The following is a 25,140-nucleotide window of genomic DNA, read 5'->3' as shown; positions in this document are numbered from 1 at the left end:
AGCACCTGTTTCCTTCTGGGCTAGTTTCTCTTGTTTTGCTTAGTTGCAAAGATTCTGTATTTGCAGGTGAATTATTTCCATTTTAGAAATACATCAGAGGCAACAGCCAGAGGGGGCAAGCACACTGGTGGTGGTTACCCTGGCAGAGCCACCACTGCAGAGAAAGTGACTGTGTTGACTTTCATGCCATCTACCGACCCGGTCACACCAAAGCAAAGTTTTACCTGGGAATCCTGACCCTTATTCTCAAGGGCCATGAGGACAGAAGAAATTGTCTTATGGTACCCAGAGATCCCACATCAAATGCTGTGGGAGAGGTGAGATTTGGATCTCATGTTTGTAGTTCAAACCTATCACTAAGGTCACAAAACCAAACCCATTAAAAATTCTGCCTTAAAATAGGCAGAAATTATCCTTTTCAAGAACACACGACGCATTTTAAATTTGGATTCAGATTTTTAATAAATTGTGCCAGTAGAAGCTTTCAAAGGCAATGATATATCAATAAATAACAGTTAAATTGAGTTCCTGAGAAAGAACCTACCACATGAAAGAATGTCAGATAGATGTAAATAACAAAAAATGGCATTACTATATAAAAAAGCAGTAATACTGAATCTTACATGAACTGTCACAACACAAGCACTGCATACCTCAGAACATTCCTTTCATACAAATGTAAACAAATACACAATCATTTTTGTTTAGTTTAGGCTGATGAATTTATATGTTGTTGCTTAGATATCTAAACAATGGATAGGATAGGATATGCTAAAACATTAAGGAATAATATGTGGAATAATATGCGGAAAAAATAATGAAGCTCCAGATTTAAAAATAAAATAAAGCAAAAACACATTAAAGGAGTGTTTTCCTCAAATGTTATTATGTCAATCACTTTAAATAGGACTGTTACACTAATCTGAATTAAGGATTTTTGTGTGTGTTTACTTATTTAGTTATATATAATATATATGCAAATATGTATGGCTTAATTAACTTTAGTATTCTGATATCACCTTGAATAATTCTCACTTATACATATAAGAAAAATGCGTATTTTAACATAGTTAAGAATTGATATTTCAAAGTATGCCTATAATTTGACAGAAATGAAGGACTATTGTGCTCCATCACAGCAACATTTTTACCTATAGACAACAGGACAGAATGACCTATAAACAACGCCAACATTTTCAGATGTCAGTGCCTAAAACATGAGGATCCTAAACAGATACACTGACAGTCACATGTAGGGATCTGATGTCTGGAAAAGCCACGTACCTCCAGGTTCCGTAGATGTCCGTGGAGCTGCATGCACTCAACATCAGCCTCATCGCACTTAGGATCTCGATGCGTTACAGGAGCACGGCGTTAGACATTGTTTTGAAGGCGTTGAGCTACATCTGTTAGTATTGGTGCTTTGCATTACTGCTAGTATTAAACAATGGACACTGTGCTGCATGCTACGTGAATAAGCCCTATCTAGACTGTTGCCACAAATCAGCTTTGTAATAATCGTCTTGCTATTCATCCTTTGTGGGGAAACGTGTGTGCCGATGATACGTTTGCTAAAATGATCTATCACATCAGACCACAAAATCACTATTCAGATATAACCTTTGCAATCTGTTTTACAAAATTAATATTGGATACAATCATAAGAGGAAACCATCCACACAATACATTATCAACACACAGTTTAAAATGGTCTAATTTTAGACCCTCAGTAAAAATGGATCCACAGGACCTGCCTGTGAATGGCAAGAAAAGGCCATTTCAAATAGAAAAACACTGCTCATGCAACATTCTTCACACACTAGACAATGAAATCACACCCAAATTGTCACTTGCTCACACTTTCTATTACACTCCAATAAGCAGAAGGAAATAAAGCAGCTTTAAGGTTATGTCACAATTTTGAAATGTGGAAAATACATATAATAAACAAAAATCACGGTGCGAATACAATGGCATCAGTAAATTTAGAAAATTAGAGAGCAGTTTTCTTTTTTCATTTTTTCTTCTTTTTTTTCTTTTTCTTTCTTACATTATTGCACAGAGACCTTTCATCACATGTTCTTCAGCTTTATGCATCTTCCTAAATGTGAAATAAGTGCTATGGATAAAATAAAAATGTAGAAAAGAAGAACAGCAGCATGATTTGTCAAAGTTAATCCCTATAATTTAGTAGGAAAAAAACCCCTGCTATAAACAAAATATAAGTGCTCTTTATTCATTTAAAAAATAACGCTGACAGTTGCAGAAGTCTGTAAATGTTAATCTGAGTAAGGGGATGCTGACCTCAAATAAAAATAGGCCTAGAAATGATAGACTGCTGGCCTTGCAGATTTTGGTGAAGACCAGGATTTCAAGTGTAATTATCAACAAAGTTATTTACAGTAAAACTGACCTGAACTTTCAAGAGTGCCATTTTTAGGACCTGTCCCTGCAAGCTTCTGACTCCCCAGGATACCTCCAGCCTCAGCTGAAGTTACACCTGAACAAGCGCTGCAGGATCAGATCCTAAAGGATCAGTTAAAGGCCCTACTGGATTTGAGATTAGTCTTATCTGGAGTACTCTATACAATAATTTACACATATACAGGCTGACAAGCTCCAGTCTGATCCACCACACCTTTGTCTTCCACATCAGATTTCTCAGACTGGCCAACTTCCATACCAGAAGGCTTGGGATACCTGAACGGATACCCATTGTCATCGAAGAACCTTCGGAAAGTAAACTCATAAAAAGCATGTTCTGTGTGTTTGCTATTGGAAGAGGCTAGTGGGTCCCATGTCCTGGTGCTGTCACCGCTCGCATCGTTCCAAGGACTTTCTTCTTCAACTGGATCAAAATTTGAAGTGTCCATTGGATGGCTGATCTTTGGAACATAGGGAGCTGGCTGCCTACGGATATCGGTAGAGAAGTCCATAGAGTGAAAGAAAGAATGGGCCTTAATATCATCTGCTCCATTTCTTCCAAGCCTGTCCTCAGCAGCACAGCAGAGCTTTGTGATGAGATCAGTTGCCTCTGGGCTTAACTTGATCTGTGAGGGAATGTGCAGTGTGCTTTCCCAATTTATCACCTGGAGGTAAGAAAGGTATTACACAACTTCTAATCTTGGAAACAGAATCCTTCCAACTGTCAACATTAACTGTACAGAAGTATACACATAACTAGTCAACTCATAGTCTGCGTATTTATTTTAGAGGTTCAAGAACCCAATGATAAGATTGCATCAGTTGTTAATAATTACTTTAATGAATCAAAAAACATTGTCGGATAGCAGATAAAAGGAGTGATTGCTCCCATAGTCAGATTTGAGAACATACTCAGTTTACACATGACTTCATGGAATGACTTCAAGGAATTACTTCATTTCATCTCCAAAATGTAAACTAGGAAAAGTGGTCATAAGATTCATCCTTTCTAATAAAAAACTACTCACTGCTTGACTTTGAAACTCTTACATTGCCAACCGTAATTATCACTGGCATATCAGCTTACTAAGATCTGACAGGCACTCTAAGGAATTTAGATGGGTGAACTTGTGCTTAAGAAATCAGAATTGTGCTGAGAAGACTCATAAAACTAGTAACTATCTATGCAGTTGCACAAGTCAGCTCTAGTCTGATATTCGGTATCTTCATTGATTGGGAAAGGATTTGTGCCTGCATAGAACTATTTAAAATCAGGCTTTTGTAATCACTACTCCTTTCTCTAGTAAAACAAAAGGGGATAGGTCTGTGCATGGAGGAGAAGGGAAGAGAAAAGGTTAAGACTTTGCTACCACAGATTGGAATTTTGCTTCAACTTACCTTCAGTTGGGTTTCTGTGGGTGTAGGAGCCAGAAAAGGAGGCTGCCCCACTAACATCTCAAAGAGGATCACACCAACACTCCACCAGTCACAGAGCTGAGTGTATCCTGAAAAACAAGTCAAAAGGTTGTCCTCCACCAACCAAGGAGAATGTGTATAGAGCTACTTGCAATGAAGTATCAAAACACTCAGCACAGATTTCTGCCTTTTCTCAGAGAAACAATATGTGATCTAAAAATAAAGGACTCCCAATCCATCTTCATCATAAAGTCACTTCTGCTTGCTGACCTAAATTCTACTGCTGTCAGTAAAGATCTAATCCTGTTCTCTGGCAATCTTTCTGAATAAATGTAATTCTCAACAAAAGTGAGTGGTGAAACCATATAATTAGAAAGAATTAAGGTTTTTTTCATGCTCTGTCCCACAACTACATCACTACACACAGCAAAAACCGGACCGGACCTCAAAGAATAACAAAAAAGTTTAGCGACTGATGTGCCCCCTAGGTTCAGTGGAAGTGACACCACGAGTTTGAAAAGCTGCTGAATGACACAGCCTAGCTCTAGACACAGAAGAAAGCCACAGATGAATATTTGAGCAAGTTCCAAGCAGAGGAACAATTTCAATCACTTAATTGCTGTGACAAGACAAATAAGGCATATGTTTTGAGATCTCCAAAAAGGAATGGAGGATTTAAACACCGATTTCAATGGAGATTTGTGTCACTGGATGATGTAGGGTCCAATGCGAAATCTCTCAACTTGAGGAAGATCAGGCTTTGGATCTGGCTTGCAGACAGCTTCGAACATCTAATCTCCTTACTGCAGTGACCATCTCTGTTCTGCAAGGATAGCCACCAAGTACTGTCTAAATTCCTCAAGCCGAGTTTTTGAATGCAGGATGTCCAGTGTAAATTTCCCAAGATTTTTTGTCGGGTTTCCCCAAGATTCTGGCTGGGAATATGGAGGACATGTTTCCACAAATTTATATCACCCATATTTAAGTGGCCCGTCTGATTCAGTGATTCAGAACCATCAGCTTGCTACTCACTGGTCTATGTAAACTTGCTAGCAGCCATAGTCATGCTGCATGAGTACAGATAATCTGCTTTATACTTGAAAAATATAACTGCTAACATCATCTGACACATTTATTAGCAGTCTCATTCAAAGGTCTCAGAGTGTAGATATATACAGACAAAGTATGACCACCATCAATGTCAGCAACGTAATGCTAAAGAGTGGAGCATGTAGACAAATCTGTTCTCCTTAACCTGAGCTAAGTGTTTGTGGCCTTCAGAATGCCAATATTCCAAAGCAGCAAGCTTATTTAAGGGAAAAAAAAAAAAAAAAAAAAAAAGTATTTCAAAGCATCAACGTTCACTTAAACAGGAGAAAAATACAGGTTATCTACCTTTACGAAGCAGGACTTCAGGAGCAATATAATTAGGGGTTCCAACTAACGAGTGGGCTAGACATCTCTGATGCTGCTTCTTAGCTCTTTGTTCCAATGTCTTCAGCCTATCTCCACATCTACAATTGGACACATCATCCCAAAGATCACTGGGCTCCATGCTGTCTTGTCTGATATGGCTCCCTTTCAAATGGGAGAGAAAGTTTACATTCACAGTCATAAACCACAACACACAAAGAGAAAAGTATTTATCTAGATCTAGTTGTGCCATCTTCCACTCTCACTGAAAAGCAACATTTAAACTTTAAACCCAAGGCATTTCCTTCTGCCCTCCCCTTCACAATTGGTTTTCCATAACCAGCTAAATGTCTCTGTCTCAGCACAAGGAAGCATGCTCCCATATGGGAGATACAAAACAATGGAGTATATTTAGGTTAGCTATACCAATTGTTTATCACCTTTTTACCAACAGGCGCCAATACTCCTCAATGGCACACACAGGAGGTGCACGGACTACTTTAAAACTGTGATTAAATTATTTCGCCATCAAAAGAGACCCTCCAAACAAGTATAAACTGAAAAATTGCTGCTACTGCAGTGGTCAATGACATCACTGATAGGGATCTGAACAGTATTGGAAACAAAGGACTGGAAACTGAATGAATCAGAGGGAGACAGATACATGATATTGTCATTGACTGTTAATGTACACACCATCTTTTTTCTGAGCTGGCATTTCTGCCAAGAGGTATGTGTTTGTTTCAAAATAAATAATGCAATACCATCACAAATAAAGTCTAAGAACACTACCTTTCTGATAGTATTTTGAATTGTGAGTCCACCTGAATCCAGTACACAGTCCAAAGTCAGTCAGTTTGATATGCCCATCGAGGTCTATCAGAATGTTGTCAGGCTTGATGTCTCGATGAATAAATCCCATTTTGTGCACACTCTCTATAGCCAAAGTGAGCTCTGCAATATAAAATCTAGCCAGACGCTCTGGAAAGACCTCCATCCGAATCAGTAGACTCATCATATCACCACCAGGGATGTAGTCCATCACAAAGTACAAGTTCTCTTTATCTTGGAAGGAATAATAGAGTTTAACCACCCATTCATTGTCTGCCTCAGCAAGTATGTCCCTCTCTGCTTTGACATGAGCCACCTGGTTCCGGTTTAGCACATCTTTCTTTCGCAGAGTCTTCATGGCATACAGGGCATGGGTATCCACTTTGCAGGCCAGGCATACTTCTCCAAATGCACCAATACCCAGAGTCTTGATTTTCACAAACATAGATTTGTCCATTTTGGCCCTTTTGAGCCTGTTGTAGTTGGACTCCTTCTGGTAGAGAATTTTCCTCATTTGTTCCTGTTCTGCTTCACAAAGGCCAGCCTTTACAAAGAAAAGCAAACCACAAGAACTAGTACTGTTACATTCATAGCAAGAGAACAATAAACAAGTATTCCCAAAATGCATTTGTCAGAAAAATTAACCAAGAACCAGAGAAGACATCTTCACGAGAGATACACTCTCTTGCCTCTCTATTGAGGTGTTTCTGGAATACTGGCAAATTCACTGTGCCCTAACTTGTTACCTGAATTTGCCGTATCTGTGATTGGTCTGCCTTTCTCATTTGCCTGAATGAAGAGGCATAGGGCAATACTTTCAGAGAGGGGAATATAGCACAACAAATCACGGAATTTGGTTTACACCTTTCAAATTTGCACTTCGCCACCGCACTCCACTGTATGTAAGCACACTGCAGTACCGCTTAACTTAAACTGAAACTTAAACCTAGATGCAGCATTCCACTTTGTTCATGAATAGTTCTCCAGGGCAACTCACATTAACAGTTCCTACCTGGAGTGCTGTTTGACTGTTGGTTTTTGTGTTGTAATTAAGCAGCTGGTTTTGACCTACACATTCCCAAGTGCCTTGGGAACCTTCTTCTTTAGAAACTGTTTTTCTTCCTCCGCCATATAGAGCCCTCACTCTCAAGGTTTGTAGATCACCTGACCATCTATTAACTTCTCCCTTTTCCCTTCCAAAACATGTGCATACAACCCTCAGTTCTGGCCTCTCCTCAGCCACTGCAGCCCAGACCCTGGTGCTGTTTCCCCCCTAAATGTATTATATTATTTCCCCTCTGCACCTAAGCTGTAAAAAAGCTGGCTTGTCTACCTCTTGTCCCCAGAGAGCCTCCAAGTAACATTTCACATGGCTGCGGGGAGAACCTCCTGAAAAAGGGAGAAGCAGCAGTATCCAACGAGACTTTCCCCACCCTTCAAGACAGAGCCTGCACACTGCCAACTCTGCTAACTTCGGTGCCTGTCCCTCTCCTGAGAACCACTGGTGGCCTCCACCAGCAGAAGCCCCTGGGCTGATCCCCAGGATCCTCTGACAACTCATCCTCTGCAGCATGCCCCTTTCTTTCTGCATACCCCATTTCCAAAATCCTGGCTTAACTGGGGTCAACTGAACCACTTTGAGAGGAAGATAAGTGCCTGGTGAAAAGGGGCAATGGGGAGGAGGGTGGAGGGAGTTGAAGCTGACTGATGGGCAGGCTAGAGACCCAAGCATATGCCCACAGGGCTGCTCCTTAGATTGATTTAATTTCACGTCTGTAGTCTAGGTCTTTAAAGATGAATATGGGCAGCCAGACTATGCAGTGAGATCCCCACAGTGTAAAAATGAAATCTGTATGAATAAAGGATGGAGGAGGTCTGCAGAAACTTGCAGAACAGGTAGGATGAATTTTCAGACTGAAGCCAACAGCCAAATCAAAACAAGTAATACTGTTTTTAAAATTAAGTCAAGCACATCAATTCATAATAAAGGAAGTGTTTATTGTTTTAAGGTAAAATAATTAGTGTGTTGTGTTCTTGGTTAATTCTAGAATAATGCGATATTCAGATAGCCAAAATCTCCTGAGTGTATTATTCCAGCCAGTGATGAGGTTGCTAGGGGAAGGAGTTGTTTTTGTTTATAGCTGAATTATCTCTGAGTTATGAAGTGAGGGAAAGCTGAGGAGTCAGAAGAGAAGAACTAACACAATTAGCTGCTGTTTTACTTCTCTAGAGATCATTCCCTATCCCAATCGCAGGAAAATATTGACTAAATCCAAGCAATGCAACACAATCTGTACTTGCAGCGAGGACAAACTATTAACTGTCACTACAATCCCAACCATTCAAGAGAATTTAGAAGCATATTCGTTTAATTTAACCTCTACAAACAAACTGCTGAGTTTTCTGGAGCAATGTGAGCATCAAATTAATTGACTCTGGAAATTGACTGTGCTAGGGAAGATTGGGTAGTTCATTATTATCCATTATGCGTTAATAATAGCTTTCCTCGGAGTTTATCCTCAAATACAAAAGTAGACTAGTCATATTCTAGTCATGCCTGGGAAAATAAGCTCTTCCACATTTAAAAATTAAAAACAAAACTGCCAGAACAACCATCAGAACTTGGCAGCTTTGTTTTAAGCAGCCCTATCAGTGAATCAGCTTAGGTTTGAGAGCTACAATTAGGCATGAAAGCAGCTCTCTCACTCAAAGTGCACCTCCCTGAGACCTGCTTCTAGAACAAGTTCCAGCAAGGGTCCCAAGATCAGTTCCAGCTGGCCAAGATATGATTACTTGCATGATATTATTACTTACATGTGTTCAAGAAACAACTTCCAGTCAAGTATTACATATTCATCTGAAAATATGGCACAGTGGACATACTGCCAAGTTCAACCATGGCTTTGGTGAACGAGGTGGCTATCATGGAACAGGGAGGAAGAAGTGGAGCAAAGGGAAAACCTTTAGAGTTTTGCAAAAGCTGCCAAAGTATTGCCAGAGTTATCTCAGCCTCAAACCTGGCTTCTGAGTTCTTGCCCAAGCAAACCTAATACTTTCCTACTATGGGGTGTTTTGCTTCATTTTACTTTTCTGGTACGAAGATATACTATTTCACATCTCAAGTTTTTCAAACAGCCTCCCAGACCTGCATCCATGCTTCTAAGTGAAAATAGTCTGGTACAGGGAGGTGTTGGATACCTACTACTTCCAGTGGAGTCTGCCTTTTGCTATTTTTAATCGGTCAAAAAATTTATATAATCAAATTGATTCCATTAGCTTTTATTATAACAAACCAAGGAGAATTACTTTAGCCATTTCTTGCTCCAGTTGTAATCTTCTGTTAATTTTCTGCTGGTAGGTCTTTATAACATTTTCTACATGTTGCTCCATGTAGAACTTGAAGGCAAAAGGTGAGTAGCTCTTTATTCGGGATTCTCGCTTTTCCTCATCTTTGCCATTTTTTCGCACAGGCACTGGAGACGTCTGAATCTGTTTTTTATCCTTGCTTGGTTTTTCAGCTTTAGTGTTCTTGCTGCTTTTATCATTTCGCTCACTGTTCTCCTCAGCCTTATTGCATGTTGAATTGGGGACTACGCGAAGGGTCTGCTCTACGCCCATACATAAGCAGTTGATATCAAACTGCTCAGAGCTACCAGGAAGTAGCAAATGCTTGGGATACGGTGGTGGTGGACACCGCAGTTCCTGGTTACCGTAATCCACATCTAGTTGATAGGCATTAGCTGCTCCAACAGGTGGCACATGCTGCTCAATGATCTCCAAGCCATCCACAGCCGGTGCCTGCGCAGGTAACCAACCAGGGTGGGAAGGTCCCACTGCAGTCTGAGGCTCAGGTCTCATCACTCGCATGCTCTTCACTGGCTGGAGAATATGAGCAGATGTGACTGCTGTGATCGTATTTGGAGATGTAATTGAAGGATCAGGTTTTCCTGGAGGAACCTGTCTTATAGACACTGTCACTTGTGGCTGTTGCTGGTGGTTGTTAAAGGAGTTTGTTCTGCTTGGCACTGTGGCATCTGGTCTGAAGGATACATGTTGCCGTGGAGATGTTTCTATTCCTGGATTTTGTAAAGAATCTCGGCGTGACGGCGTTGCTGCCTGCCACTGCTGAACTTGAGGATTATTCATGTCATAGAGGTCCATGTTTAGGCTATTTCTAGATGGAGTTAGTAGATTTTGTGGTGGACTGTCTGAAAAATCATTAGTGAAGGCTGGACCTCTGGATATCACATGCATTTGATGAGAAGAAGGACTTGCCTGTTTGTGATGAGAATGTGATATATACAGGCTTGCCGGTGCCTGCTGAAATGCATGACCAGAATTATTCTGAACAACTGCCCCTTTATTTGGGAGACTGGTGTATCCTCCCTCCTGCTGCATCTTGTTTTGGAAGGATGGACTCCGCTGAACACCATACCCCATAGGTTCCCCCTGCACCATAATGTGCTGCCTACTGTAATGTTGGCTGTTGGAGCCATGGGATGCCTGCAGCTGCAAGGCTTGACTGCTGTGATTAGCTACTGGGTAACTAATCACAGAAGACTCAATATTTGCAGGGTATGTTTTCTGCTGATGGCTTGCTGTTGTGCTGTGAGTGCCTACTCCAGAGGGTCGCTGTACAGGAGCATTCATAGCTGTAGACTGTGAAGTAGAGATTAAATAGTCCATGTATGGCCTTGGAACTTCAGTAAGCATATTTGCACCTTCTGCTCCAAAGCCTGTCCCTTCATAGGCTGCATTACTGATCTGATGGTAGGACGGAAAAGATTCGTTTGACCCTTCGAAGCTTGGCCTGCGGGTTACATTATTTGGCACAATACCCTTTCCTTTATAAAAAGAACACAGAAGAATGTTAGGAAACAATTCAGGTGAACCAATTACTTTGCATTACTCATCCATCTATACATACAGACGTACACACACATGCACGCACACTGCGTAGGGAGTGTGTGTTATAAAAACACCTTCCAGAATCTAAAATAAGCACTCTGAACATTTAAAGTTATAGGTGCCAAGTATTACTACTGATAACGAGCTACTGGCCCACAACACTGCTCATGCCAGGAATCATCAGGGAGTCCTATCAAATCATGAAAATAGAAGCACAAATTCCTTAACTATGAAATCATCAGATTACACGACAGCCTGGTTTTTAAAGCTGGACCAGTATTACCAGTCATTACTCACAGACAGGAGGAAGCTACAGAGCAGGGGGTTAAGTAGAGCACCAACAGGAGGAAAAAAGCTCCCGGAAGGACTGTCAATACAACTTAAAGCCAACATTACTATAAGCTACTAGGTCCTCACATTGTCCACATATTCTGTACAGTGAGCTCACTGCTCACTCTGGGGATGTCTACATGTCTCTGTTCCATCGTTCTCCCCAAAAATCCTTGTTTCCCTCTCCTTCATTTACAACAAAGGCATCGTATAGTTTGTCCTGTGCTCTTTCCAATGTGTTGGACACAGAGTATCCCCTCATATTATTCATCTTCCATCTGTTTTGAAGGCAAATCTTTCAGGGTGTCAACATGTTAATCTTAGCTTGAAGAATGTGCAGAGACAAGATAGCAGCATTCCTGCACTACATGTGTTAATGGCACTTTTCATCAGTTCTTTGATCTGAGGACAAATTGCAGGTGTATAAAGCACTGGCTGTGATAAAAAGACAAGAGGAGACCATGCTGTCACTATTTTTTTGTTCCCCTTCTGGTTCTTTAGCTTTCACAAATCACAGGACTTGGCCGATTTACGCCTAAACAATTTCCTTTTAAAATCTTGACTTCACAAGGTCTGCAAGAATAGTTGTATTGAGCTAACAGGCTTGAACACTGGACTGCAAGCTTATTTGCATTACAGCATGTCCCAGCTGGGCCAAATACAGCACACCTGAGCATAGTTGTTGACTCCTTACCTTGACACACAAGCCTTGCTATATATAGACACACAAAGACATGCATTTTATTAAGGCAGGTCTATGCACCACCTCTGCACACTGAAGAGGCTGCCCCCACACTAAATGGCACTTTCATAAACAATGCAATGTTTTGAAATGGAATCAAGTTGGACCAATAATCAGTGTTCTTTAAAGTGAAATCTAGAATTGGCAGCTCTTTTTCCTAAACATGAGGCCATGCTTACTGAGGTTGTACTTATAACAGCACTCTCTGATAGCTCATCTGTCAGGACACAGTGAGATGCACTGATGAGATTGTGGCAATCCAAAGCATCCTAAGTGGCTACTCTGGCCTGGGGGTGGGAGGCACCCATAAGACACATTTGTCATCTCTGTCAGTAGGATTCATGCTGAGCCTCAGGGGCAAACTGACTTTGTTTTTCCCTATCAGAGGCCATGAAGGAAAGTAGCAGCAGTAATTGTCCTCTTTTGGGACACATACTTCAGCTGTGCAAGGAATCTTGCTGATGTCAAGAGAGATATGATGTCCACCTCCTAGATTTGTATACCCATAAGTCTGTTCTGGTCTGACGGAGGAATATTTGGATTTGTGAAGATACAAAACGTGGTAGTTGCAGATTTTTTTTTTTTTTTCACACATTCCTATCCAACATGGTAACTGTTATGACTATCTCTTGCCTGTGAAGGTTTTGGATCAGAGTGTATTCTTAAGATTAATCAACTACACTCATGGGATCATCTGTTTTTATATGTAACTCTCTGTCGCACAGTAATATCTGCTAAGTTTTATTTGAGTCTTGCCAGTATGCTGAAACTCGTTAGCTTTACTACTGAAGTTAGTGCAGGACAAAAATGAATAATTTGAAAATCTGTTTCCATACACTAATACATGGAATTCAAACCCAGAAGATTTAAATTCTCAAACTGCAAATGAAAAGTTCCCAAGTAGCATTACATGCTTCCTAATGAACTAGAGGAGACCTGTGCTATCCTAGCACAAACAATACCATACCAAACAAATCAGTCTGATTTTGTGGCACCTCAGGCAGGCAAACATCAATTGCATGACATTTAAGTTTTGCATTCTGTGTATCCTAAAAGCAAAGGTGGATCTTCAGTTCAAAAGGTTAAGTATTCAAAACAGCTGCATGCATTGGAAAGTTAAGAAAGCAAAAACAAATGAAAATGAAAGACAACTGAGTAACTAAAATGTTAGCCTAGAAAGATTTTTCAACTCTTTCAGCGGAAATGTATGCTCTTTAGGACTGGGTGTGTTCTTTCACTTTAAGGAATAAAGTCTTTATATTATAAAAGCAAAATACAGTTCAGTAATTCTGTCAAAGTTATTTTAAATTCTCCTTAAGGCCCAGTTGAGGCCACATTTGTGCATGTATTAGGACAGAGCTCTCCAAATAGCAAACTGGCCAGTACTACTTTGTCTGTCAGGTGGTCATCCCTCAGGGTAACACGCTCGGAAATGTTTTCTTAGGGTTTTCCAGAATTTCCCCAAATAATAGAACAGGAAGTCTAAGACTGATAGAAAGGGCAGCTGAGCTGCTCCTTACACAGAACCATCACTCTTTCCCACCACATCTGAAGCTTCAGTCCTGAGAATGACCACCTGGAAAATTAGCTCCTTCCCCATTTCCATCTTCCCTATATGTGGCTACGCTCAGGGTCCTCCAGGAAAGAAGTGGTTTTACTGAAGACCTCCTTCCTGTCCAGGGACTCCTCTTTGTAAACTGAATGGCCTTTCCCTTCCTCAGCTTTCCTCATCTCTGGACATGCCTCTCTATCAACTACGCCAAATTTAACACCCTTCCCAACACAGACATTCAATTTGATCAAGAGGCAAGAAGGAAGGTGCTGCTGAGGTGGCCAAGAAGAGAAATTTGTCACCTGGAAATCACTTGCACTCAGTAAACTCAATTTATGACCACGTTTAGAGATCTATACTACTGTAATCAGATCAACTGAAAGGATTGTTAGTGTCACCTAGTCCAACACAGACAAGACGTTTTAAGTCTAAATGTTGCCACTGACACAAGAGAAGCTCCTTGACCAAGGAAACAGGCTCCTGACAACAGCTCTCCAATTTGCTCAACCCTTCATCCACTAACCCATCTGCAGCATGTTAATGCTACTGTGTGGTTGGACAGGTTCAGCCAGTCAGAGGACAGTTATTTGTCTGCTTGGCCAAGTTTTGAAACTGAAAGAAGATAAAAGTAATAAAGTCTATCCAAACCAGAGCGTTCTCTGGTTCACAGTTCAAAAGCATTCTGCAGTGCTGTAAGTCCCAATATCTGAATGGAAACAACTCTTGCAAGGCCTTTTGTCAGCTGTGGTCTGATGTTTGCTGATGAGGCATACACAGGGCCCAAATCCTCCAATTTGCTAATTTACATGAAACAGAGCTGAAGCAGACTAGCAGGGATGAGTGGAAAAGCTTCTGCTACCTTGGCCCAAGCTATTTCTGCAGTGTACTTACAAAGATGTTAACATGAATTAATTCCTGGGAGGTGAGCTATCTCACAACTCCATAGCAATTACCTACGCACAAGCTTTTACCTCATGGTAAACTTGAGATGATTGAGCTGACTTGCACCAAAGGAGAAACAGCTTTCTGTTTAAAACGGTGGACTACGAATGTGCACATGGACAACTCTTGCGAAGCAGGTGAGTTGTATTCAGCTTCCAGCCCAGCTCACCTTGCAGGGCCATGTTCACTTCACTGTCTCCTACAAGACTACTTACTATAGAATACTGCCAATCCACTACTTCTCATCAGCAACAACTCTAAAAACTAGCTTATTGCAATAAAGAAGACGACAATTAAAAAAAAAAAGAGTTCATGCTTACCTGGTGAGGTCTGCTTAATTACACGTACTATCTGTTCATTTCTAGGATCCAAGTAGCTCATCTTACTGATATACTCCAGAGCCGCTTCAATACTTCTGCTACCTGTCTGCTTCAGTGCTCGGACAGCCATCTCCTGTATAAAGCAAACAAGAATTGAATCACATTGAGACAAAACCCAAGCACTGTGCTGCAGGCTAGAAAGCAGTAAGTGTTCTTACATTTATAGAAACATTTTATAATTCACACCAGATCACAGCTGCTGGAAGCCAAATGGACTCATATTTTGAAAACATCTTATACAACTTAAAAATTAAAAGAAAATAACAAAAAACACAACCTACCTCTGGCAACTAAAGAAGCATCAAATTGAAATGTGTACTTTAAGATTCCTTAAAATAAACTTTTGAATCAGGTCTGGAAAAGGCAAAATAGTTTGTCATAGGATGAAATAGAACAAAATATTTAGCTTTTGGTATTTGAGAGCCTGTCTCTTAGTCACACCTGGACACAGTAAAAGGTTTACCCTTTCACAGATGCCACAAGAAACTAATTAGGCAGGGGCTGATTTCTGCTGACTAGAGTCAATGGGGAAGAAAGACTGCTGTTTTCAGTACAGCTGGGACATCATTCACTATCTGTTTGGAAAATGACTAGCCACACCTAACTGTGTGTCACGTTGTTAGTCTTTTTAGCCGTATTTTATTGGGCACACATCCATCTCTGAGAAGTTAATATGGGTGCCAGACACACAGCCTGAAACTAAAACTGGGGCAAGTATGAATGCTCTAGTTAAACTACTGTAACACAGCCACAGTTAGCATCCCCTGCTCTACCGCCAGCAAGTCACACTCTCCTGTAGTTTGTTTATACTTTTACTTATAGCTCAGTTATATAGAATACCTTTCAACAACTCTAGCCTCTGGTTGCAAAACAAAATTCAAATCCTCACAAGGCTGCACGGTCTTTTCTGACATGATGGAGAAATTGAAATCCAGAGCTTTAATGTTGAATTCAACTCACTGAACTTCACCCATCAAAAAGTTAGATACCTAGTCAAAATTTGTTGCTGAGAACCTTTCTATCATCACCTCCAAAAGGCAATTCATAAAATAGATATAACAGAAGATAAACTGACCTTTGGTGACAGAAGATTAGAGGACTAATTTGAACTGGATGCCTAGCTCTTAGATGGCTAAAGTTCAATGAAATGAACGTCACCATCAAGGACTTGCCTGCAAACGTCAGTATCCTATTATCTTGCCACTTTACTGCCATTTTTAGGGGAATTCTGTCATTGCAACCTGCCCACTGAGCACTGAATCAGATGGAGTTTGTGCCTTCTTGGCTTGGCTTACTGACTGCAGATGTGATGGCTGGGTTGGCACAAGCGCACCGCTCTCCCATGGGTCAGTTCTACGCACTGGCTAGCAGGCAGGTAGCCCCAACACGTGTACCCCCTTCCCATATCATCTGGAGCAAAGAGCAACTTTGCTGACTGAACTGCAAGTACATGTAACATACTTGCTAATTGTTTACTTAGCAAGGGAGGATCATCTCAGATGACACCGGTTCACACTTAGCACAGAGCCACACGCTGGCACTTGGCATTTTGCTTTGCTTAGCTCAGTCCCCTCCTACTCCCCCCAAAATGGCAGCATTTTCTCCATTACTCAGAGATTCTGCTTGGGGAATAGCTATAGCAAGTTTTAATATTTTTCATACAATTTATGACTCATAATTCATAGAAAGGCAGTAGTTGGTTTCACATTTCCTATAGCTGAAATATTTCACTGGCATCAACACATTACTAAGGGCAATTTTAAATCAACAGAAAACTATTATGTATGAAGGAAAGAATTTCCCACAATGTTTTTTTCCTCTCCTTCTTTCTTTTTTCTTCTTCTGGATACATTTCTAAAGTATTAGCAAATTCGCATCCTAGTACTCAGCATTCTCATCATCCAGGGACTCTGGGCTTTACAGCCCAGTTCCACAGGGCTGCTAACACACTCTACCCATTTACACCAGCTGGATCTAGCCTTAGATCACAAGTCTTAAAGTTTCCTAAATCAAATGTGCTCCATACACACATTTGGGCTGGCTGGGATTTTGGGTGTTTTTTGGTTTTGTCTGCAATGGAGTACCAAGAGAATAAATGCCTGGTAAACAATTATCTTAATGATTAATAAAACAGACCATATAATCCATTTCTCCCTCTCTTAGCTGTGTTGGCTGCATACAATTCAAAGGGGCTAAATAGGTTAGTTTTTTATCACCAGCATAGTGATAGCATGTCTGAAAACAATCCTTCCCCTCCCCCCCATACTGTGGCACTACTTTCTCCTCTTTTGCCATTGCCTATGTCTGAAAAACACAGTTAAAATTACACTGGTCTATTTGAAGCTGCATATTCTACCTTCAGTAGATACGTTAGGGGACTCATATTTGAACTTCAGTGGGAATAATGGGAGGGGAAAAGCCCAATACCTTTCACTGTGGACTGTACGATAACCTAAGAGGGCCAGCAAGAGCTTGGGACCAACAGATGTGTTGCTGGGCATCTTGGCCCTGCAAGCCCCCAGTGCAGCAGCAGCCCTGTGCTCCAGCTCACCACCTCTCATCTTTTGCTAGGTCAGCTCCCACCCTCCAAAGGGTTTCCTCATTACATACCCCGTTTGCTTAGCATTACACTACTGCTGGAAAAAATGAAGTAAGTTTTTCATGGTTCAAAACAACACCTGTGATTCCCCTGTACACCATCCCATAGCTTTGGCCCTTTCCCTCGTAGCTATCATTAGACATAAATAGCCCCAGTTTCTGATGCTGGTTCACAAAAGCCTCACATCGTTTCCAAGCAAATGGAGAGCGACCAACAAAAAAATAAACATTCCACATACAAAAGGAAAGGGTTTTTCTCAGAGGCAGATTACATATAATCATAATTCTTCACCCAGGAGACAAATCCCTCTGGGGGCATGCAATGCTCCAGGAGACTGGAGGGCAACAAGAAGCTCCAGCCCTGTTATAGCTGGTCTTTGGCCTCCTCTGCATTGTTCTTCCCGTTGCCATCCTCCATGCCCACAGCTCTCCTCTCTGACAGCCACCTGAAGAGGGCTCCATTCATTCCACCACCTTTTCATTAGGGATAGGGGACAAGCTGATGCATGGCTGAGGCTCACGGAGGGTGTGCTCTGCGTCAGCCACTGGCTAACGGGGCATGGTGGCCCTCTCCTTCCTATATGCAACACAGCGATGAGCTCTGCTGCCTGAGGGAGCGTGGCTGGGACGAGGCAGCAAAGGGCTGACCTCCTGTGGGCTGCTGAAGGGGAAGCTGGCTCCTCGCTGGTGGCAGGGGCCAGAGCCTGGGCTGCATTTGCTGGAAATCAATGTAAGGCCTGTTTTCAAGGATGGGAAGAAGGGCAGAAGATGGATTAAGCAGTGTCAGTAATTACACTTGCTGGAGAGCAGAGGCTTAAATGAGATGGAGGATGTTTGTGAGAAGCCGCAGAAAGGCTCAGGAAGGAGAGACATCAATGCCAAAATCTTGCAGACTGATAATGTAGACAGTAGAAAGGCTGAGGAAACAAGAGGACAGACACTGAGTGAGGATAAAAGTGCACAGCTACACCGACACTAATAGAGCTGTCGTGATTTTAGGCCGCTCTAAGGTAAGTACATTTTAGAAAGAGAAGGGAAAAAAGATCAGAAATGAGACATGGAAAAAAAATCCGCTTGGAGCTGTATCCAACGCCAGAACATTCAAGTAGGCACAGGATCAAATCCAGCTCCCACTGAGGTCAACAAAGATTTCCATTAGCTGCAAGGCACACTGCATCAGGCCCTCCGCTTCGGATCGTTTCCTTTTCACCAGGCCAAACGCTGTCAGCCACAGTATGGTTTGAGAAACCTGGCCGCTGGCTGTGTTCTGCTAAACCCACAGCCAGCTGTCAGGCTGCAAGGAGAAACACAAGCCACTGGCAGCGTGCACATAAACCACAAGGGAACAGAGTGGTCCCAGCCCCAAGTCATTCTTTTCATTCTGCGTATTCCCTTCGGAAGATTCAAACATCTCTCCATGCAGGGCTTTTATGCACCTTTTTGCTTCTAGACATCACTAGCTGTTCGTGAAAAAATAAACCAGAAAAAGTAAAGGTGAAAAGCTAAAAGGGGAAAATGTGCTTTTACAATTAACTCTAATAATTTTGTAATTAATGTTACAGCCACAATATTAAAATGAGGTTTGAGTGGTCAGCTGTAGTTCTGGACAGATCTAATGGAAAACCAAAGTTAGGCCATGAACCATGAAGCAGATTGAGGCAACTCTGCAGGATCCCAAATCTGTGGGTTCATAGAGGAAAATGGGTGGGGGGTGGGGGGGTGGTGTCCCACCTAGTTCCTGCAATGGGCTACCCAAACCAAACAGCTGCACCATCAACATGCCCTCCGTTATTTCCCCAGCCTCGTGTTCGTAGAAGGCTGCTTTCCAGCAGATTTCAAGATTTTGCTAGAAGGAAGGCCACCTTTGTAATCAGATGCTCAACAGGGAAAATCCTTGTTTGATGGTAAACAGATATTTGGACGTGTGCATATACAGACTTCATCTCACTCTGCGCTCTGTAGACAATGTGAAAGGCTTTCCCCATTTTACCCTCCCGCCTGGCTGTACTCCACCGGCATTGGCAGAGGCTTGCGTTCTTGCTGTACTACAGGGTTGTCCAGCAACATTTTTCATTCAGAAAGATCCTCGTTGCCAAGATGTATTTATCATCCAAGTGAAGATTGCACAAGAGGTTACAATAAGTAAGACGTTTTCCCAAGAACATTGTGTCTGAAGGAGACAATAGGTCCTCCAAGATTTGGCAAATGTAATTAATTGCTAACAACAAAAATTAATTACTTGCTTTCCATTCACAAAGAAGGATGGGCAACAGATGCAGGAAACAGATACAGGTTCCCTGCGGAAGGGAAAAAACTAAAGCTCATGCCAGAAGAGATGATCCAGAATTGATTACGAACCTTTCTGCGATAGCCCACCATTGTAGAAATTTTCATTCATGATTTTAAAACGTGCAAAACCTAAGAAATTCAGGAAATGATGTGTACAATATGCTCTGTCAGGATTACTGCAGCCCCACAGAACAGAGAAACTTATTTTGTAATATTCTCTACCTGTAATTATTCTCTAGTTGGACGCTTCATCTGATTTTCTACTCTACTTTTGTTTTGCCTGTTTTCAGGTTGCTAACACCAGGAGCTAAATTTTGCCCACAAATTCCCATGCCTAACTATAAACCTGATTAAAATATTCTAGCTACATAATTAAGAAGCTATCCTGAGAATCACTAGCGCTCTTCAGTTTTAGTGTATCAAAAAAGCAGGAAACCTACTGAGTGCCCATTTGTTTGCCACAGGATCACTTACTCCATCATAAACCATGTAACCCTTTCAGAAACTAATGAGGATCTACCCCATGGCGAGTTAGGAGTTTTCTGCCCCCACTGCTCCTTTTTACAAAGCTCCTCCAAAGCTATACTGCTTTGATGGTGATAAACCTCCCTCCTACTTTCAGCCTAAATTATGCAGGGTCAGTTTATTCCCTCTGCCTTTACTTTCGATTGTCTTTTAACTGCAGCAGCTCTGCTGTTATCTACAGAGAAAGAGCCCCCTTCATCCTATGGGATGCTTGCAGCTTGGACTCCTGGGCTAAACAAACCACATTCTTTTAGTCTTCTCTTGCAAAACAGGCTCTTCGTTCTCTTTATCGGTGTAGTAGCCCATCTCTGTATCAAGAAAGATCATACTGGGACATGATTTTGATAAGAGCTGCACACACCGTTCTTGACGACATGCAGTGGTGGAAAAGTTATCCTTGTGGTAAAGTCATTCCCTTCCTTTGTTGATTTCAGCAGAGGAAGTTGTGAATGTGGGACTTTAATCCTGGCTTTTAGTCCTTGCTTGCAGCATTTCTACCCTTTGTGCTCCTGAATTTATTTTCAGTTCTGGTAGCACTCCAGCCCTTAAGGTCATCATTATTTTGGTCAGATGCTCCAGCCCTGCTTTTCACTGACTGTGCATTCCCTCTATACACTGTCAGAATGCTTCCTTTTTCTTTTTTAATACCAGACTTATTAATGGAAAAAGTATGCAGAAGAGAAGAGACACCCTGTAGTACATAAAGTTGGGACAGGCAGAAAAAGAATATGGATAGGTGATGAAATGTAAGACTCACTAAGTTAAAATCAGATCAATATACAAAAAAAAATAACTAACTGTAATTTAGGAATGCAGAATTACAGGTAAGAAACAACTCTGACCAGAAGGTTTTTCTATAACATTTTCAAGGGGTATTTGAAGAACTAACAAAGGGAGTATGCCCAAAAGCTAGAATAAGGATTTTGGAAATGATACAATGCTCTGGTAAACATCCTATCAGAAGAAAAACAAATAAAAATAAAACTAACATGACAGTTGCTGCTACGCCACCGCTCATTCTGCTTGCCTTCAAACTCTTTTAGTCTTTATTTAGACAGTCACTTACACAAGGTAGGCGTATTTACTATTCTGTGTTTGTGCAGCATCCAGTACAATGGGGTCCTGCTATTGTGTTTATGCAGTATGACAACTTATTATTAAATTAAAGTAATTAAGTCCAGCCCAAAATATTCAGCTTGGAGTAGCAGGCAAAAAGATGTTGGAGGGCTAAAGTGTCAATGCTCCGGGGTCCCACGATAGAAACCCTCGTATCGCTACACCACAAAGCAACCCTGAAATAAGATTACCTTAATCCTCTAAGCCACAGGACATGGCACATTTCCTATAGCTGTGGAAGGAATGAGGCAAAATAAAACAGAAGCAACTAGAGATTGAGAAGCTTCTTTTGCTGATCAAGATTATAGCTGTTCAAAATGTTTCCAATATCTTTTCAGATTTAAAACATCTCTGGATGATTACAAAGCAAACAAATGAAACCAACATTTGAAATTTATCACGTTAGTTTTCATATTTTACTAGCCCTAGAGCTAATACAAAGTTCTTTCACAAGTATCACAAAAAAAAAAAAAATCAAAATGAAAGGGCCATCATGACACTTGTCTACTGTTTTTTCCCAGCTGCTTTTCCTTAAGTTCATGACTAATGAAAGCTATTTAAGTTCTTCCAAGAGAAGAAAAAATACTCTATAGACAGAGCAGCAGGGTACTTAAAAAGAACAACCACCGTAACACCTTCACCAACTTAGAAAGGGCAAGAGAGAAAAAAACAAGAGCTGAGAAAAGTAACTGGAAATATGACACAGCTCCTTAGCAGGTGTCTCAAAAGGCACCAGTTACATCAAAATACGTTTTTAACACTATGCAATTTATATCAAGTAGCAGCATATAACTTTTTGTTGTTCTTTTAACTGAACTCGTATAGTACATTGCCCCACTGCAGCTCCTTGTAAGACTTACTGTGTTTAGCTGTGGGCGTTTCACGAAGGACACCTGCCATTTTACACTACAATCCTTGTGTTCCACAAGTTGTTCAAATATGGCTTTTTGCATGAAAAGAAGAGATACGAACTTCAGGCTATAAGCCAATCCAAGGTCCCAAAGTTAAGAAATTTGGAAATAAACCAAGCATGGCTGCTTAACATATTTCCAAACAAATGCTTGTAAAATGAAGGGAGTATTTATAACAAGGCATCTCCAGACAAAGAGTGCATATGTAAACACTTCAAGAAGCTCTGATGAACTATTCAAGAGATGCAATTTGTTTAAAGAAAAAACACACATGCACTGCAATGTCAATTTTCAAATCCAATCAGAACATGTAATCAAACAACTCCTGTTGATGTCTCGGAGAGTATGTGTGTGTACATAGACATGCGTGTAGATATTATACAATGCATGCATGTCTGTGTATGTGATTTTGTTGGAATTAATCTAATTTCAAGTAAGCCTGCGAGCTCTTTGAAAGCAATGTATTTAAAAAGACATGACATCTTTCAGGAAGAAATAAGGCTCTTGTTTGTGTCACCAGTCAGAAAGACAAGTGATTTCATTATATATATTTATATATACATTTATTATAGCCTTTCTGGAAGCATGTCAGGCACTCTGGAAAGGATTTGGAAAGGGGAAGGCCTGCAGGAAGCTGGGAGAGGTCCTGCCCCAGGCAACAAACCGGCACTCTGCATGAAGCTCAAGTGTCATGGAAGAACAATTACAAACAGGCAAGGAAGAGAAGCCACGGCATTAACAACAGTAATTGAAAGGGAATGAAAATAATAAAAAGCCATCATGAATACCACATTATTTTTCCTTTCTTCCAAGCAGGGTAGGAAGCAAGAACAGAGATGAGCTGCTCTCTCCCAACCAGGACACAGGCATGCGAGGAAGGGGAGCAGAGTGCAGGGAGCCCCATCACAGAGGCAGCTTAATGGATAACCCTGAGGAACAGCGACAAAGAGCCTGTTCTCTCTGTCCAAAAAGCACATCTGCAGCTGAAGAGCTGGTGGTAGAAGCCTAGCTTCCCCAGATACTTGGTGGGGAGAGTGACACTGTTAGCACCCAGGACACATGGTGACTTTCTGCCTACCTCAGGGGCTCTAACGCCCCTTTCTGAAGGCACCCACTCTTTCCCCCAACTTCTGAAGGAGCACAGGCTCCTGATTTAGCAGTCACACTTGGCCAACAGTAATAAGCAGAGTAATATCTCCACAAGTACAGAAAGTCCCATTGTGGAAAACACACACTTCAGATCTCACCTCAGAACAGAGGTGTAAGGATGAGCACACAGCATTCAGTTTTGAACACATGTACTCCAGGACTACCTATATACCAAAATTCACAGGCCAGGTTTGCATTAATGGTAAAATAAAGGAGAGGGGAAAGTATGTATTTATACGTCTTCACTGCTCAAGGTATCTCCTAGCTGGACAAAATCCTTTCTACTGTGACAGCACCCGAAGCCTTCAGCACTGCGCTGAGCCCTACACAAACACAAGGGAAGAATCCTAATCTAAAAATTATTTCTAATTTAAAACAGAACAAACAATTGTATATGCAGCCATAACTGTTCCTCATTACTCTTTAAGTCTGCTCATTGGAGAGCTATTTAAACTATTTAGAGTTCAGTCTAACCAAATGACCCATGGCGGGTGCATCAACAGACAGAAAGTTGTACAAATCTCTCCTGATCTTTCCTCAGCACTGGAGCAGTAGGAACTCAAACCGGGAGTACTATTATGTGCTAATTCAGAAATCTTATACTGAGGCCAAATCATGTTATATAAACAGCATTTGTAAATTACTGTATTGGCAGGTTTATGTTACAGCACAGCATGGAAGAGCTTTGCTTACTTCATGCATGTGTGAATGCACATGCACACACATGCAAGTGTGTACACAGCTCCTTTCCAAAGGTGCTATTTTACTTCCCTGAAATCCCCTCACTTTGGTTACAAGAACAGGGAACTTCCCGCACCCTCTGGACACAGTCCGTACTAGGCTCAGCCTTGGTTCCAGTTCACTCCTGTCCCTCCTGACTGGCAGCCACTGCAGTGACCTGCACTCTGTCACACAGTGCCTCAGCCCTATACCTTGCATTAACCAGTGAGGCTTAAGAGTTTCTCCGGTTCCCACAAGTCAAGCCAAGGCAAGCCACAGCACTGTTCATCAATACTTTTAATATTACAAAGGTAACATGACATCCTACAATCGCCCTTGAACTCTGAAGAAAAGGAAACAGAGGGCAATTAGAAAACAAATTCAAGTATAAGTAAATAAGTTGTCCCAAACCAAGAAGCATCATCATCTTCCTGTAATGTTCACTGAAAACCTCTTCCAGGTTCCCATTCACATTTTTAAATAACTAGAGGTGCCATCCCCTTTTCATATCAAGCCCAACACTGGACAAGCTCTGGGGCTTACAACTGTAACTCAAAGAACAAGAGTTGCCCATCTGGTACACCAAATCAAATCCTTTCTACATGACAGAGAAGTCCAAGCCAGTGCAAAGCTTGTTACTAAGGCTCTGTATTTCAATTCAAGTTGCTAGTCTTGAATAAAACACCCCCCATCTCCCTGTCTTCTACTTTCTTTATCCTAACAGTAAAGCAGTTGAGTTGGTGCAAAGAGCAGCGAATCCTTTCAGCAGCAGCACTGAGTAGCAGGGTTTGCCAAAAGCTATTTATTAGCAGACAGTATTGGGTGCTGCAGCCTTTGTAACTAGGAGGAAGATACACATGGGTGAGAATCTTCAAATATTCAGTCACTATTTGG

General features: G+C 41.3%; 1 protein-coding gene across 2 annotated transcripts in view; it reads right to left on the bottom strand.

Annotated features, from left to right (window-relative positions):
* Positions 1-443: 443 nt before the first annotated feature.
* Positions 444-25,140, bottom strand: part of LATS2 (large tumor suppressor kinase 2) — a 51,493-nt gene continuing 26,796 nt past the window's right edge. For both annotated transcript variants that reach the window (XM_030042659.2, XM_030042660.2), the window contains exons 3-8: positions 14,879-15,011; positions 9,391-10,928; positions 6,046-6,628; positions 5,236-5,418; positions 3,823-3,929; positions 444-3,089 (exon numbers count right to left, since the gene is read on the bottom strand). In XM_030042659.2, the coding sequence (XP_029898519.1) occupies positions 2,595-3,089; positions 3,823-3,929; positions 5,236-5,418; positions 6,046-6,628; positions 9,391-10,928; positions 14,879-15,011 (3,039 nt within the window). In that variant the 3' untranslated portion in view covers positions 444-2,594. The remainder of the gene's footprint in view (positions 3,090-3,822; positions 3,930-5,235; positions 5,419-6,045; positions 6,629-9,390; positions 10,929-14,878; positions 15,012-25,140) is intronic.

The sequence above is a fragment of the Aquila chrysaetos genome, chromosome 19, assembly GCF_900496995.4.
Source record: "Aquila chrysaetos chrysaetos chromosome 19, bAquChr1.4, whole genome shotgun sequence".
Lineage (NCBI taxonomy): Eukaryota > Metazoa > Chordata > Aves > Accipitriformes > Accipitridae > Aquila > Aquila chrysaetos.
Note: the sequence above shows the minus strand (reverse complement) of the source record. Positions and strands in the feature narration are given on the sequence as shown.